Genomic DNA, 15,767 nt, shown 5'->3' on the forward strand with positions numbered 1-15,767 from the left:
TACACAGAAAAAAGTGAGCAATTATTTGGTTTACTTTTAAAGTCCATTAAAAAAAAACTGGCTTATTTTGGAACTAGTTCTACGACACACACACACACCTCCTAAGTGCTGTGTATTTTTTGTGTGGTTTTTTTTTTCCGGTTTGTTTTTATCTATGAAAACCCACAGACATTTAGAAATTGTTCTGTCCATCTTGTAGTTTTCTCAGTCTTTTACTTACAAGGGTGACGAAAGAGCATCTTTACAGAGTTCAAATGTTTAATTGTGGTTTTTTGTGTGTGTGTTTTGTTCTTCCTTTCAATCTATCCGTTCAAGAGTTTTCTTCCAGAGAGTCTGTTAAGGGCTCCATCGGGACTGCTGTTGCGGGCTCGTGCTGTTTTAGGCGTTTAATTGTGTTCTTCAGCGCTTGCCTCTTATTGCAGAACCAGACTCTAACTACTTCCCGGTCATAGTTCAGTTTCTCTGCAATTTCTGTCATTTCCTGCCCAGAGGGATGCGTGTTCTTCTCAAAGTGGGCATTCAAGATCTCAAGAGCCTGTGGCGTGAATGAGGTGCGCCTCTTGCGCTTTTTGGATGGTTCGCTTCCAATAAATTCAGTCAGGTTCTGCATACCTGCCCGATGGCGGGCCTCAGCCTCAGCCATCCACCGTTCAAGCACCGGCTTGATCTTCTGGGCACTTTTAGGGGTGATGTCCAGCTTTTCAAACCTGGCAGGATACAAAAGGCCAGGGTTCAGTTTGGCTGTCAGACTGCTAGCTATAGTGTTCTCTTGGGCTTCCTGTGGTAGGAAAAAGTGGCTTCTCAGGATGGTGTGTCTGAGGGGAAAATTGAGAAAGAAGAGTCTTACACTGATGCTCTGCCAGGGTGGGACTTCCTGCCTGCCTGACTAAATTGACTGGCAGAGGTACTTTACAATGTATTATGAAAACTGTCATGTCTACACACACACACACATGCACGCACACATCTAAGCAAACAAAAGGCAATCACAACGACAATTACTGTCAGAATGTTACTCAGCACAACCTGTTGCTCCAGTGCAGAGATCCAGATCCATTTGGAAGCTTACGTGGATCTGTGGTACTCAAGTCTCTCTGTTCACTTCAATGGAGGGGCACCGATCTCATGCGCTAAGGAATGCTTATGTACATTTATTTCCTCCATTCAAGTGAACAGGCAGGGAAGCTTGATGCATGCATTGGAGCTACTACTCTTAAGAAGACATTGCTGCTCAAAGACCATTTTTTTAGATTTCAACATTTCTTTTTCCAAAACCCTGCATAATGATAAAGCATAATGCAAAACCTAACCCCACTAAAAAACAGGAAATGACATCAATGGCTATTGTGAGCTTTTTTAAAACAACAACAACAATCCTTTACTAGGATCTTGTTCCCTTTCCATAACACATTGCCCAAACGCTGCTGTTTTAATTTCACAAAGTGGCTGCTTGCCTTTGAAATCCAGGTTTCGTTTTCTTTTTAAAGCAATTTTCACTGTATGCAAGTTAACACGGTGTCCCTTCGGTGGGTGGAGGGGGAAGAAAAATCCCCATAAGCTGCAGCAGTCTTCAGTTCAAACAGCTGGACACACTGTAATTACCTTGAATGCCCCCACAAGTAGTAGTGCTAAGAGGAACTCATGCCTTTCCAGATGAAACCCAGTATAATAGTGCACTAATATGCTGTGGCACCAAGCTGGGCTTATTGTGGGATGTCTGCACACTGTGCCGAATGATATCATTTCCTGCAAATGAGGTCCTCTATGTATCATTTTGCCATCAAAGGTGCTTTGCTATACCAGATTTTACAAATATTGTGCACTATCTGGAACAAACCCCCCCACTATACCAAAGCTTTTATTCCCGTCAAAGCAAAGCCCATTTCAAACATTACCCATTGACTTAGCAAACAGATCCTGTTGTAGCTTTATATATAATATTTTTCTTTAAACTGAGTTCTGTAAAATGTCCAACTTAATATTCTCAAAACACTTTTGCGTGATGCAGTGCTGTGAATAGTCTACAGGGGTGAAAGTGACTTACATTTCTCACCAGTACTGTCTTTCTTGTGGGGTCTGAGGCTAAAGAGAGGAGATACTATCTTGACTATGTCCTTATCAGTACTCTGTACCAGCCCATATCAACTTAATTTCACCACTGTTCGTTTTCCCACTCAATCCATGCTGAAGTGTCATTGTTCTTGGGAGAGTAAGTAGCGAGAAACTCTGCACGCTGTGAGAATTCCCACCTGTTTTAGTGACAGCATCCATACAGAGGCAAGCCTTCATTCACTAGAAGTGGCCTGCCTCTTTGGTGCTTCAGATATCAGATATCCATGAGTATTTTAGAGAGAGATCTCTCTCCAGGTACTCATGTAGATTCTACTTGTATGTGTACAAAGACGTTTGGCCTCCTTTACGTGGTAAAACGATTCTGGTTTTGCCTGAGTAATAATACGTCTTGCATAAAAGGAGATAAGATAGATGCTTTGAAAAGGGGAGGGGGAATCCAAATTCTTGGTACGATTAAGGCTGTGGGACAAACTTAGTCAAAAAGGTCAGTGTTGGCCTCAAACATTTTGACACCTTGGCCAAATAGTGGACTGCCATTCCCTTCCTTCTGCTTTCTAAGCAGCTATCGGTGCCATCCTAAGAGAGTCCAAGGTCTTAGAAGGAAGACATTTCAAAAGATTGCTGTGGCATAATAGCAGACCTTTACAAGAAGCTACTGCCTGCCGTCTATGGTTACTTAATGGTTCCTGCCACCATTTTGCTCCATGTTTCTTGTGTTCTTATATATGAACTTGGCCTCAGGAGTCCTACAGGTTGATCCACTCCGGTGCAAATTTTGTAGCAGGTTGAAGTGGTGGTGGTGGGAAGTGCCATGGTACCACAATGTTCATTTACATGTCTATCCCTATGTTTTGATTTTAATGGGGATTGTATCCTTCATAGCAAATTCTGGTAGTTTTTTCTAGATTCTGCAATGACGCAGGATTGCAGTTCCCTTAAATATAAACCTGAGGTTGACAATATTTTATACATAGGGCTACATCATTTATATTTCCAAGCATCAAATCTTCCATTAAATCCAGCATCATAAAAACATGCAAGGGGTTTGCTGTTGACTTCAAAGGGATGTGATTTGCACCTTGTGTCACTCCCTTCTGTGTGCTAGCCACAGCAAAGTCCCTGGAGAAAACTGTAAAGCTCATGCAAATCCAGCTGCGTTAATTTAAAGTATTATGTAATGATGGAATTCAAAAATACTATTCACTGATGAAGGCATCTTTTTTTTAAAAAAGCAAAAACTCTCTGCTTAGTTAAGTCCTTTTTAACAAACGATCACTGAGATGAAGTAAAATTAAAATTGCACATTAAGGGTGTCGGGGAAAACAGTATTCATAACATTTATACGGCTTGCTAGCGTTGGTGCTTCAGTCCGTGATGCTTGGTATAACAATATACAAGCCCTGAAACAAATTTCTCAGCAGTGGTATCCTTGTATAGACTGAATAAAGGTTATTTTCTACAGGGAGGTATCTTATAAGAAAAAACAGTAGGGGAGGCCATAGAAGTGAGAGGATCCTATGGAGCTTTTTTGTATTTAACAACAATCAATGGGTTTTATGGAAAATCATTGAGCAAAATGTGAGCTGCAAGCTCACTACCCCATACTGATGTTATTTATAACCTTAGTCTTAAACTGCAGGAAAAGTACACTTCCGTTCTATGGGGAATACATTAAAAGTATAAAGAGCAGATAAAAAGACAGAGCATTTCATGGATCACCAAGAACAAAATCCACTTAAATGAGCTTAGAGTTGGTTTCTTGGCTTTCAGTGATGGAGGAGGACTCCGAGGCATTGCCCAAGAGGAAAAAGCTGTTACCTAAGTGTGTCTGCTATCTCATGCATAAACATGGGATTAGTGTAAAACACATACATGAAGACACGGTGGCTTGGCTCTCCAGACCTTTCACTCTATCAAGATTGCTTTGTTTTCATTATTTTGTCATGCTCGGGGCATTATTCTCCTTTCTTTTTTAATACGTCCCCTCTTACTAAATACTTGAGAGCGATATATAATTAATCCTGGGAAATCTGTAAAAACAACTGCCACAACCCGGCACGATGGTGTTTAGAGATATTTCCAACACTCTTTTCAGCACTGCCCAGGAACAACAACAACAACAACAACAACAAAGCATCATTAATATCGCCAGTGTGAAGTGCAAGCCACGGTACTACAGGCTTAAAACTAGCGGGGAGGCGTCCATGAAATATTCGTTCCGAAACCCCATCTGTAGAAAATGGCACAGTATGAAGAGGGTCAGCTGGCGCTTATGCAGCAGCAGCGGGGTCTCCAGTTCCACTACTGAATTAAGTCTCAAGGCCAGGAATGTATTTATTGTTTCCTACTTGTTACAAAAGGAAGGGGGTGTGTTGCGGGGGGGGGGAGATGAAAGTTATTTTAAGGACGCGTGGTGAAAAATATTTCATCAGCTACCACACCAACAACATTCACTCGTCTTTGTCTTCCATACAAAGGGGCTCCCCCCCCCAGCACATGATTAAAATACTCATAAAGATAGCAAACAGTAGTAATGAACTCCATTGGTATGATGGGGGGTATAGGGGGTAGGGGAGTGAGTGTTTGCTATGCCTTTGGTTACCTGCAGATGGCAGACTGGCTGTATGCTGGACCTTCTGTGGCACTTAGAGCTTGACCAACTTGCGTCTGGGTGAGACCAAGGGACAGGCGTCGGATTTTAAAAGCTTTGGCAAATTCTCGGATTTCCTCCAGGTTCACCCCATCCACCTCGCTGGAGGCTGTCTGGGGATCTGTCGAAAGGGGAGAAGATAAGTTCTTTATACAATTGAACTAAGCATGTGAATTCCCTTGAACACCCCCCCCCCCCAAGTACTATACAACCTCTGTGGCTAAATGGCTTTGTATGAAATGTCTGAAAAGTCAGAAGTTCTGGCAGAGCACAGAGGCAGCACAGTCTCCCTAGTTGCCAATACAGATGGGTGAATGAAAGGAGCGAAACCTTTAAAAATGAGATGTGCCTGTAAGATACGTTGTAGGTGGGGTGGGGAGAGCTCAGGCCAAACTGGGAACTTTTTCCTAAGGAGATTTCCCAAAGTTGCTGCCCAGGATGGTGGGTTCTAGTATTCTGTGTGTGTGTGAGCTTAAAAGCCGTCCAACTTTCAGAAATGTGCTCAGTTCTTAAATTTGGAAATGACATATTTTAGCAAAGACTCTTTAAAAACCTGCATTTTATGTTTTCGGAATTGTATAGGATTGCTAAATAGCGACCCCTTTCCTCATTTTCACTGTCCATTACTCCATGCGGTTGCTAGTCAAGGTGCCGAACATTTGCGCACCCATCCTTCCTGTGGTAATGCCGAAGCGGGCTTTATTTTTTCATTGGACCCTCTGAAGATAATGCTTACGATGCGGCAAGAATAAATTGGTCTTCTTCCTCAGTTGCAGTGTGCCGACACTGCTTTTGTCCTCGGAAGGGCGCATAATAAAAGCTATCTGCCACAGGAAGGCTCCTTTGGTGCTGGATAATGCGGTCAATTTAGGACTTATCAAGGGAAATGACACAACAGCTGGAAAATGGAATCCCCTCCCCTCCTCTTCACTACTGATCCCAAGCTAAATGAAAGCATTCTCCAAGCGAGTGGAGACAGCATGGGACCGGGATGGTGGAAGATTTCAAAGTGTCATTCAGTAGTGCAGGTAGAGAAGCCATTCTCCCCACAGTGCTACCTCTATTGTTCTTCACCTCATTCCCAAGGCTTTCTTCAGGTGAAATGTTTTCACTACAATAATCCATCCCTTTCTCTCAATGCAAGTCATTTGAGGTCTGCAGTTGACCACTCTGCTGAGCAAAACACGGTCGTATGTTGCCTGCTGCCTGCAACTATTGCGGGCTCAGTCTTCCTGCAGAACTATTGCAGTAAAACGGTTTAGGGAGTTACAAATTCCGCTGAGACAAGAACTTCCTGTGAGTCCTCCTAGCCCAACAGCAGAGGCAGAGAGGGTTTTTTAAAAATAGTTTATTTTAATCCAGATTGACTGTAATGGAATTTTCATTAAGGACATATGCGGAAGCTTTATTTCTAATTAAACTGCAGGTGGGGCCTGGAATTCTCCAGAATTACACCTGATCTCCAGACTGCTGGATCAGTTCCCCTGGAGGAAATGGCAGCTTTAGAGGGTGGGCCCCACAACGTCACATCCCCGTCGGAAATGACATATTTTAGCAAAGACTCTTTAAAAACCTGCATTTTATGTTTTCGGAATTGTATAGGATTGGTAAATAGCGACCCCTTTCCTCATTTTCACTGTCCATCACTCCATGCGGTTGCTAGTCAAGGTGCCGAACATTTGCGCACCCATCCTTCCTGTGGCAATGCTGAAGCGGGCTTTATTTTTTCATTGGACCCTCCGAAGATAATGCTTACGATGCGGCAAGAATAAATTGGTCTTCTTCCTCAGTTGAGCCCCTTAATGAAATAGAATTTTCATTAAGGGCATATGTGGAAGCTTTATTTCTAATTAAACTGCAGGTGGGGCCTGGAATTCTCCAGAATTACACCTGATCTCCAGACTGCTGAGATCAGTTCCCCTGGAGGAAATGGCAGCATCCCCGTTGAGCTCAGTACAGAGCTTCCCCCATGATATCCCTGGAGTTATAGAATCCCCTCCATGAGGAGAACAAGCAAACACTGTTAGAAAAAAACTTCGTAAGGCTTTTAAAACACAATTACACTTAACAGTGCTATCCTAAAGCGGAGTCCGTGCACTTAAAAGGGCGTAACTTGGCCTAAGATTGCACTCTTATACACCACTCTGCCTCCAAAAAGTTCAGGGAAGCTATGAGGTTTACAGATCTTACTCTGTCTCTTATCCAGGCAGTTTATAGGGTCTCACCTGCTTATAGCTTAAGCAGTAAGCCTGCATTTGCATTTGAACTACCTTTAGCCCATTCTTTAAGCAATAGGGGTTTGTAATCACGTATCTTCAGAACTGCCTCTCCTGTTACGCACCGTAAGAGCATTGCACTCAGAGAAGAACTTACTGGTGGTCCCTGGCCCAAGAGACATCCGGCTGTCCTCGACCAGAGCCAGGGCATTTTTCTTAATGCAGTTCCACAGGGCCTGAAAGGCAGAGATGTTTCGCCGGGCATTTGGTTGAGGACAGCCATGGCTTCCATCTAGGGCTGCCAAGCCGCGGTGGGGGATCCGTGCGTCTTCACAGGATCCCTGCCGCGGGGGACAGCAATACGCGTTGCACCGCCGTCGCCAGGATGTGATGCTACGCGTCACTCTGGCAACGGGTCCCGTTGCCAGAGCGACGCGTAGCGTCACATCCTGGCGACGGCGGTGCAACGCGTATCGCTGTCTCCCGTGGCAGGGATCCTGTGAAGACGCACGGATCCCCCGCCACAGCTTGGCAGTCCTACTTCCATCTGTTCGGCACTCATGTTTGTCTTGCCTCCCACCACCGCCCTGCAAGGCAGTAGTACAATTGGCAGTTTTGCATCATCTAACAAGGCCAATGGTTGTATTTTTATTGTTTTTAACTGCAAATTTAATATATGCATATTTTTTATTGTTGTACACCACCCTGAGCCCTGTATTACCATTTGTTCCCAATGACGGAAGAGCATTGTTGTCACTGAGAGGGGGGGGGGTTTCTGGTGATTTCCCCCACCACACTCTCTGTCATTCATATTCCCCAGGAACAAAAAAATCAGGGGGCTGCAATGTGGGGGGAAAGCAGGAAAGTCCCACCCTGCACACTCTGGTTTCCCAGTGGATCTCATTGGATACCAGCCAGTAATAATGATGACTATAATCCTTCCTCCCCAATGCTGGTTATTACCTTTAAAGCCCTTTGTGGCCAGGGACCTGCATGCCCGAGGGACTACCTTTCCCCATATGTACCCCAGAGAGCACTGTGATCGGGGACCCAGAATCAGCTGGCACTCCTGAATATCAAGGAGGCCAGGCTACTGACAACTAGGGCCAGGGCTTTCTCGGTGGCGGCTCCACTCTGGTGGAATGAGCTCTCGGAGCTCATTTCCACAGGGCCTGTAAAATGGAGCTCTTCCACCAGGCCTTTGGAGCTGCCACCACTACTGACATCTGATAGCCTATGATGAGAGAGCCCTGATCCCCTAGATCCTCCAACTACTGCCCGAACTAATCTCCCAGGATAACCAAAGAAGATCAAGGAACTGACTGTATGATGAGGAAACTAAGCACTAGCACTTTATTATATTATTATGTTTATGGTTTTATGAATTCTTGTGTATTAACGGATGTTATACTTTATATTATATTGCTTTTATGTAAGCCACCTTGAGCCAGCCTCGGCCGGGAGGGCATGGTAAATATCTAATAAATAAATAAATAAATAACATAAATAAATAAACAAAAATGTCTTAACTGTTGTTTTTAATCTTTTGTACTTGCTTTAAGCTTTGGTTTTGTTTCAATTATATATTTGTGCGTGGGGTTTAATGGCTTTTAAAGTCATATTTTAATGGGTATGTTTCAATTTGTTAGCCACCTTAGTGGCCCTATGGGGACAGAAAGATGGAGTCAAAATTTTTGTTAATTAAAATAAAATAAATAAATAAGTGAATAATCAAATATAATTTCTCCATTTTAGATGAGGGCTTGCTGGCTTGTAACTGGTTTTGTTGAGATTCATTTTAAGTTATTATTGGGACATGCAGTATAGTGGTTAGGGTCAGACTAGGACCCCAGGTTTGAATTCCCACGCTGCTGTGGATACTTGCTTGGTGATCTTGAGTCAGCCTCACTGGAGTGTTGTAAGAATAACATGGGGAAAGAAGAATGATGTAAGCTGCTTTGGTTCCCCATTGGGTAGAATGGCAAGATACAAATAAAGTAAATAAATATTGTAATGATTTTATTGCATCATGGAATGGATTAGCTACCTTGACACCATCTTGGAGAAAAGCAGAATATAAATGTCTGACTCAACAGATAAACAAAGGCAATAAAATAAACTTCTGATGTAGGCTGGGAACACATGGCTGGAATTTGCTGCCAGAAATGGCCTCCCACTGCAGTAGACTGATGTCTCCACACCTTCTCTAGTAGCCATTAAAGATATGGACCACAAGAATTGGGACAACAAAGCTGATAGAGGTGGGGCATTTTTTTGGTGACTGCAGCATGAACATTGGCCTTTATCCTCCAGTTCACTTATCAGCCACTGACCACCTTTGTCTTCTTTCCTAACATTCATCATAGCTTCCCCTCTCTTGTGTACTCAGAGTAATACAACCTGTAAACAAGGACCCTAACACGGCCTTAGCAAATGCCAGAATATTGGAGGGGGCAATGCCTGGGGAGAGTGGAGTCTAGGAACTTCCCCTAATAAAGACCATAGAGATAAGGGAAATTCCTAGAGCATCATAATAGAGGGCATTTTTTCTCTTGCTCCTCAGTTTATCAAGAGCAGGAGACAGGGGCTCATGGTGCCGAATTCTCTGCAGGACCTAGGCAATTGGGAAGCCTACCTGAAAAACTGCCATGCAGAACACAGTCCGTACCTTGTCTGTGCCACACATTTATCAGTACTTGGCCCCTTTGCTGCAGTTGCTTGCCAATTTGAAGTCAGTCAAGCAGTATCTTACTTCCTCCAGCTTAAGGAGCCTTCTTTCAGCTTCTATGGGAGGAAGAGCCACTAAAGTTGCAAGAAGATTCCTTAGACTGGAGGAAGGCTTCAGACTTTGCTTAGTGAACTGTTGGTATATGGGGCAGTATTATGTTTTGGAATACTTCGCTCTGGGATGCCCCCTCATTGCCCCTTTTAGGTCTGATTCACATATGTACAAGCATCATTTAGTAACTCTTCAGTTACTGGCTTACTACTCAATGGCTTACAGATGAACATGTGACATGAAATCTCGGTTTGATGGTGTTGGATCTTGATGGCAGCTTCACACATGAGTGCAATAATCAAGCAATGAATATGCATGTATGAACTTATCCTGAGATGTACCATATTCTGAAGCGTTCATCAGTTTGACAGGACAAACAGAAAGTGATGGTTATTGTTAAAAAATTCTTGAACTTGGCCTAAAGATCTCTTACAGGGTCTTTGCCTATAGACTTATTTTATTTAGCAGTCAATGCCTCTTTGTTTGCTTTTTTAGCAGAACTTCTTCAAAGTGGACAAGGAAAATAGGAAACAGAAAAATGAAATGAAAACAACAGGAGGGCCATACTTACTACTGACTAACTGGCCAACACTCAGAGCTGAAGACGAGGAGGAGGAGGAGGAAGAGGAGGAAGCTTGACGCACGGGGCTTTGAGACAGAGATGCCTGACTGTGAGCCAAATGCAGAAGATTGGACTGTGAAGCTGCTTGTCCCACTTGCGTCTGGGAGGGCTGATGAAGCTAAAGGCAAAAAGTACAATTAAGAAATGAAAAGAAAAGAAACCCACATAACTTGAGCAAAGAGGCAAGAAATTTATGGTACTGCCATGCTCTTCATCTATTAAAATGGACGGGAGATTGTCGTAGATCCTACATAGGAAGGATCGTTTCTGTGGGGTCCTTCTCCCCATGTCATGAAGTAGATCTCTACTCCTAGCACCGTGGCATCCCCAACGGTCGTACTTAACTTTTCCCTAAAGGTCCATTGGAGAGAAGCCTAAACTCAGTCATGGAGGACGCAGTTTCTTGGTGAAAGGGGGGGGGGGGAAAGGCTTTGCTCTTCCCTTAACAGGGTTGCCAGTTTTTAATTTATTTTATCTCACAGCAGGAGCCAGTGAGAACTGAGCCATCCTCTGTCTTCATAGTTATGTCTTGGGCTTTAAAAAAAAAATCACATTAGAGTATGACTGCAGAAGAAGGGAGTGGAATGGAATGTTGGGAACTGGCATGTATGTGTACTTTTCAAGTTTCCTTGCTTGCATTCATGCATTATGGAGGTGGCTGCAAAAGAAATAAATATGAAAGAAAACAATAACCGATCTAGCAAGGCTTTGATTCTGCATTCTCATCTGTACGGCTGGAGTAAATGTGGGTTTGGAAAGGGTGGAGAGGTTATCTTGTTTGGGTAACTATGGCCCCGGTCACACGGGCTGGGGGGGGTTGCCCCGGAGCAAACTACCGTGTGCAGCCGCTGGATGAAACATCCCACTGACATCCCATGGTTCGGGGGGAGCTGCAGATCATACGTCAATCCTGCGGCGCGGCAAAGAAGCGGCGCGGCGGGGGTTGTGGGGTTTTTTTGTACCCGAAGTGTGCGCATGTGCCGTTGGGTGCTTGTGCGCATCCCGTGGAGACTTGAAAAAAAACACCTTTTCGCGACGGGACATGGGTGGGCGCCAGATGCCACGAGCTACTACCGGAAACGTGATCAGACGCCCGCCCTTGCCCCACGGTTTCCGGAAACTAGTACCTCGGAGGTACTAGTTTTTTATGGCGCATCTTCAGCGGGAAGCCTCGGGTTAGCCATGGGAGCTCTATGCTTCCCAGATGTTGCAGTTTGATCGCGCCCGGAAAATCCGCCTATCTTCCGTCTCTGTAGCGTGGCTAATGCTCCGTGTGACCACAGCCATAGATTACAATATCAAGGTTAAAGGGTGAGCAATCAGATAAAGACCCAAACTGAAATATTTCCAAGCAAATTATGTCTCTGAATGCTTTCAGACATCTGAAAACAAATCTCACTCATACACGAGTATTGGGATGATGCGTCACAGAAGTAGCCTTTGAGTTTTCAGGAGTAACTACCAGCATCTGCTGCTCTGTCTCTCTCAAACTAGCTGTTCGTAGATGTCAAAACAGGCTCTTATTTTGGTTATGGCAGGATTTCAAACCCATTATTAAACCCTCAAGATTACCCATGTTTTCCTATGGTATGAAAAATGACTAAGAGGTGATTCACAAATCACCCAATCGATAATCTTCTACAAGTTGTGGAGCAGTGGGCTTTGGTCATGTCCCCAACAAGCATTATTGATCTGGCCATTTGTGAACCATCTCTTAGTCCTCTTTCATTCAACAGGAAGCCATGAACATCCCTGGACATACACATGCATGCCCAATTTCTGCAAACCTTTTCCTATTTTTTCTGAAGGTTGACACTGGGACATTTGAATGGATGTGCATGCAGAAAGCTCAGGTCACATATGATGTCCAGGTGTAACAGAATGCAGGTTTGATAACTCTGTGAACTGGCCTTCTTAAGGCGTTTCTTCAGTCTGGCCAGGTACAGTTAATGCACAGTATTATCTAATTGAATAGGCTGTAGGGTGCAGACAATGGATTGGATCCAACCGGCTCTTCGGCTGGTGAGAAAGGAAGGGAGGAGGCAATGTTGAGAATCACGGAGCCGGCTTGTGCAAATGGCATGTGACACAGGGGGCTGTGGCAGGGAGAGGAATTGGGTGAATGAATTTTGGACCTGAGAATGCAGTCTTTATATAATTGTATGTTTGATATTTCTCGCACCAGTCATGATCCAACCAAAGTTAAGCACTTGTAAATTATATGCTTTAACAGTGCAACCCTAAACAGAGTTGCACACTTCGGTATTGGGCTTAGAAGGGCATAACTCTGTATAGGATTGCACTGTACAATCTCTCCCAGTTAAATCAATAGAATTCAAAGGTGGAAATTTGCAGCAACATCATGTCCTGCTTTTTTTATATTCTTGCAACTACCTTTGTGCTGATCCCAAGAAGAAATTGGTGCAAACTGTTAGCCTCATGACTTTCCAATATGAATGGGAAAAGAAATGGATTCAGACAAGGGCTTCCTTCTAGCATCCCTCCTTCTGCCCTGAAAATACAACTATTACAACTAAAGGATGATGGATTGTAACCTGAGAGAGAACATAACATGCACAGACAATCTAATCTGTGTTTTATTAATTCAATATAATCCAAAGTGGCTAACTGGTTGCTGTTGAAAAAATATCAACTTTTTAATGTATTCTTGAACTGCTCAGACATGGGCCTATTCAAGCACAGCAAATCGGATTATTTTGTGGGTGTTTTAAAACAATAAAGGCTCTTTGACTGCGTAAATGAGTCTGCAAGCTTTTTACTGCGATGATGTCTTTGTGGGTCAAAAAGCAAAATCATTTGCGCATTTTAAGATTTGTGTGACTAAGAATTTCTTGAAAAATCATTCTCCTCCCCCAATGTTTGTTTCACTGGAGCTGAGAATACCAGGTACAGACTTGTGTTATGCTACAGAAGGACACTGCAGTTAACTTGGGGTGCTGTAATGTACTAACTACCTTTTATACAGCCCATCCCAATCTCCACTGAAGTCCTTCAAGGTTCAGAACTAAGTAGCAACTTCATTATCACATGAGAGAGGTGTTAGCTGAATGTACCAATGGTAGCTTTGCCAATGACTATTCTTGGCATTATCATTGTTAGAATGCATATATTTGTGACTGCACAGAGAAACATCATGTGAACCAGTGGTTCACAGGTATATTTTCCAGTGATTTATTTGGCTCATGGTGGGTCTAAAACTTAATGTCATGACTGCATAAATTCTCAACCTATGTTCTGCTGGTTCAGAAGGTAAATTTCTCTACATGATTGTGAGCATGTACTTTAAGCTTGCCAGTGGGATTCCTGTGCCTTTCATAGTTGTGCACTGGAGAATTCTGGCAACCCTTTGGGTCATATGTCAGGAATTGGGTCCAAATTCACTTGGTCCATTTGGATGCGGTCAACATTCACTCGGCACATTTGGGAAGCTGAAAAGCTGAGCTGAGTCAGATGAGATCATTTGGTGTAAAACTCGGAGGTCAATATTTACGGCAGAGGTCAGTAGGGAAACAGACCCAACAAAGGAGGATCGAGATCAAAGGCAGGAAAGGAAGCGTTAAATAGGCTTGGACTTAAGAAAGTAAGACAAGTTGTCTTCTGATTCAGCCACAGCAGGCCATAAACAAAATGTCCGAAGCTCAAGACTTCACCTATGAACGTTTCTAGAGGCAGCATGTGTCTGAATGCTAGACTCCGGGGACACCAAAACAAAGAAATATCTTGATGCCCTACCTGTATGTTTCCCAGAGGCATCTGGCTGTTTCTGCATGCACACAGAATTCTGGACTTGATGGGCCTAGATCTCATCTAGTGGTCCAGCAGCAGCCTGAATGGCACAGACTAGCCTGAGCTTACAGGTGCTTGGAAGCTAAGCAAGGTTGGCCGGGGTTAATGCTAGGATGGGAGACCACCAAGGAAGACGTGGGTTGCTATCCAGAGGAAGACAATGGCAAGCTCCCTCTGCCCTTCTCTCACCTTGAAAACCCCACGAAGAATTGCCATGAGTCAACTGTGACTTGACGGAACTTATTATTACTTGTGCTCCCGGTGGGCTTGCATCCAGTGTGGGATTTCCATGGATGGAAGGAGGGATTTTTGCTGATTCCCTCCTCCTTCTGCAGGCTTCTGACTCCCTCCCATGTGGTTCTTGGGGGTTCCCTCTCCCCAAGGAGGCAAATATCCTGTCCCACAGACAGATATCCCTTCCGATTGCAGAAACCTCTGGTGGATCAAGCCAATAAAAAGGGTGAGGTTGGGAGCCACTGAGGGTGTGACACATGCTCAAATAATTAGGAAAACTGTGAAATGCATACTACTTCTCAGTACTCCCTTGCTGGTTGAGTGGCTGTAAAAACGACCTCTGAAAAGCCTGAGTTTTCTCCCTATTCCTTGTAATATAGGATAAATTATATGGATTCCCTGAGTATTCCCCCAAGTTAAATTAAACTTTGTTAAATGGCAAAACATGGTTAACCTGGATATTTCCATTGCTTTGCACTGATTCAAACTATATAGTCGAAATTTACCTGTTGGCCTGGTTTGAGCGGTGAAAGCGTGATTCCCTGGGTGTTGATCACTGGCAATATCTGGTTCCCAATGACTGTTGCGATGATTTGCCCCTGGGCATTGGTCAGTAACTGTGGTGTGATTGGCTGCACTTGAAGGCCCTGAGCTCCTCCGGCTGCCTGATTGGATGAGACTGGATTAGGCATCAATGGAATTGTTCCAATAATCTAAAAGAAACAAAACATGGAAGCCTGCAGGTTACAAACAAAAATAATGAATTTAATTCTTAGAAGTTGTAGAAATGCAGGCATCAGACACAAAGCACACCGTTTGTCTAGCCCAGAAGTTGGATGGTGTCATTAATGGTTCTGGTATTGGCAATGTATTGCAAAAGCATAAATGTAGTCTGTAATGGCTTTTCAGATGTGTTTGGGGAGCCCTGAATTCTTTGGACGGCCTCTTCTGCACTGCTGATCTTCCCTTGCAATCTGCAGTTCCAGAGGAGTGTTTGGCATACTTTAAAGATAGTCACCCAGGTTGGCTATGTAAAATGTTTCCTGAAGACAGAACGCTTGAAAACCACCAACATGGCCCATAACATGCTCTGGTCACATCTCTTGTGTGAAAGATACTGGGTATCTAGTAGAGTATCATATATCTTTCTGCAGCTGGTCTGAGAATGCGGATCACAAAATCGTGACCATATAACCATGTAGGGATAGCAAGGTTTGGCCATGCTCTGAGGGGAAAAAGTCAGGCAGCGTTTTGGTTGCTATATATACTGCCTGAAAAAGGAAAGCGGTATGTATGTGTGTGTGTGTGTATGTACACACATACACAATAATTTAAAACATTCCTATGCTGTCTTTCCACTCCAATAGGGTCCCCAAGGTGGCGAAC

General features: G+C 43.8%; 1 protein-coding gene across 2 annotated transcripts in view; it reads right to left on the minus strand.

Annotated features, from left to right (window-relative positions):
- Positions 1-310: 310 nt before the first annotated feature.
- Positions 311-15,767, minus strand: part of POU6F2 (POU class 6 homeobox 2) — a 408,372-nt gene continuing 392,915 nt past the window's right edge. Inside the window, exons 8-11 of one of the 2 annotated variants that reach the window (XM_015417914.1) lie at positions 14,888-15,094; positions 10,290-10,458; positions 4,676-4,844; positions 311-707 (exon numbers count right to left, since the gene is read on the minus strand). In XM_015417914.1, the coding sequence (XP_015273400.1) occupies positions 311-707; positions 4,676-4,844; positions 10,290-10,458; positions 14,888-15,094 (942 nt within the window). Of the gene's footprint in view, positions 816-4,675; positions 4,845-10,289; positions 10,459-14,887; positions 15,095-15,767 lie in introns of both variants that reach the window. The other variant, XM_015417913.1, reaches the window with a different exon arrangement.

This window comes from Gekko japonicus, unplaced genomic scaffold, assembly GCF_001447785.1.
Source record: "Gekko japonicus isolate JY-2015 unplaced genomic scaffold, Gekko_japonicus_V1.1 scaffold708, whole genome shotgun sequence".
NCBI classification, from domain to species: Eukaryota; Metazoa; Chordata; class Lepidosauria; order Squamata; family Gekkonidae; genus Gekko; species Gekko japonicus.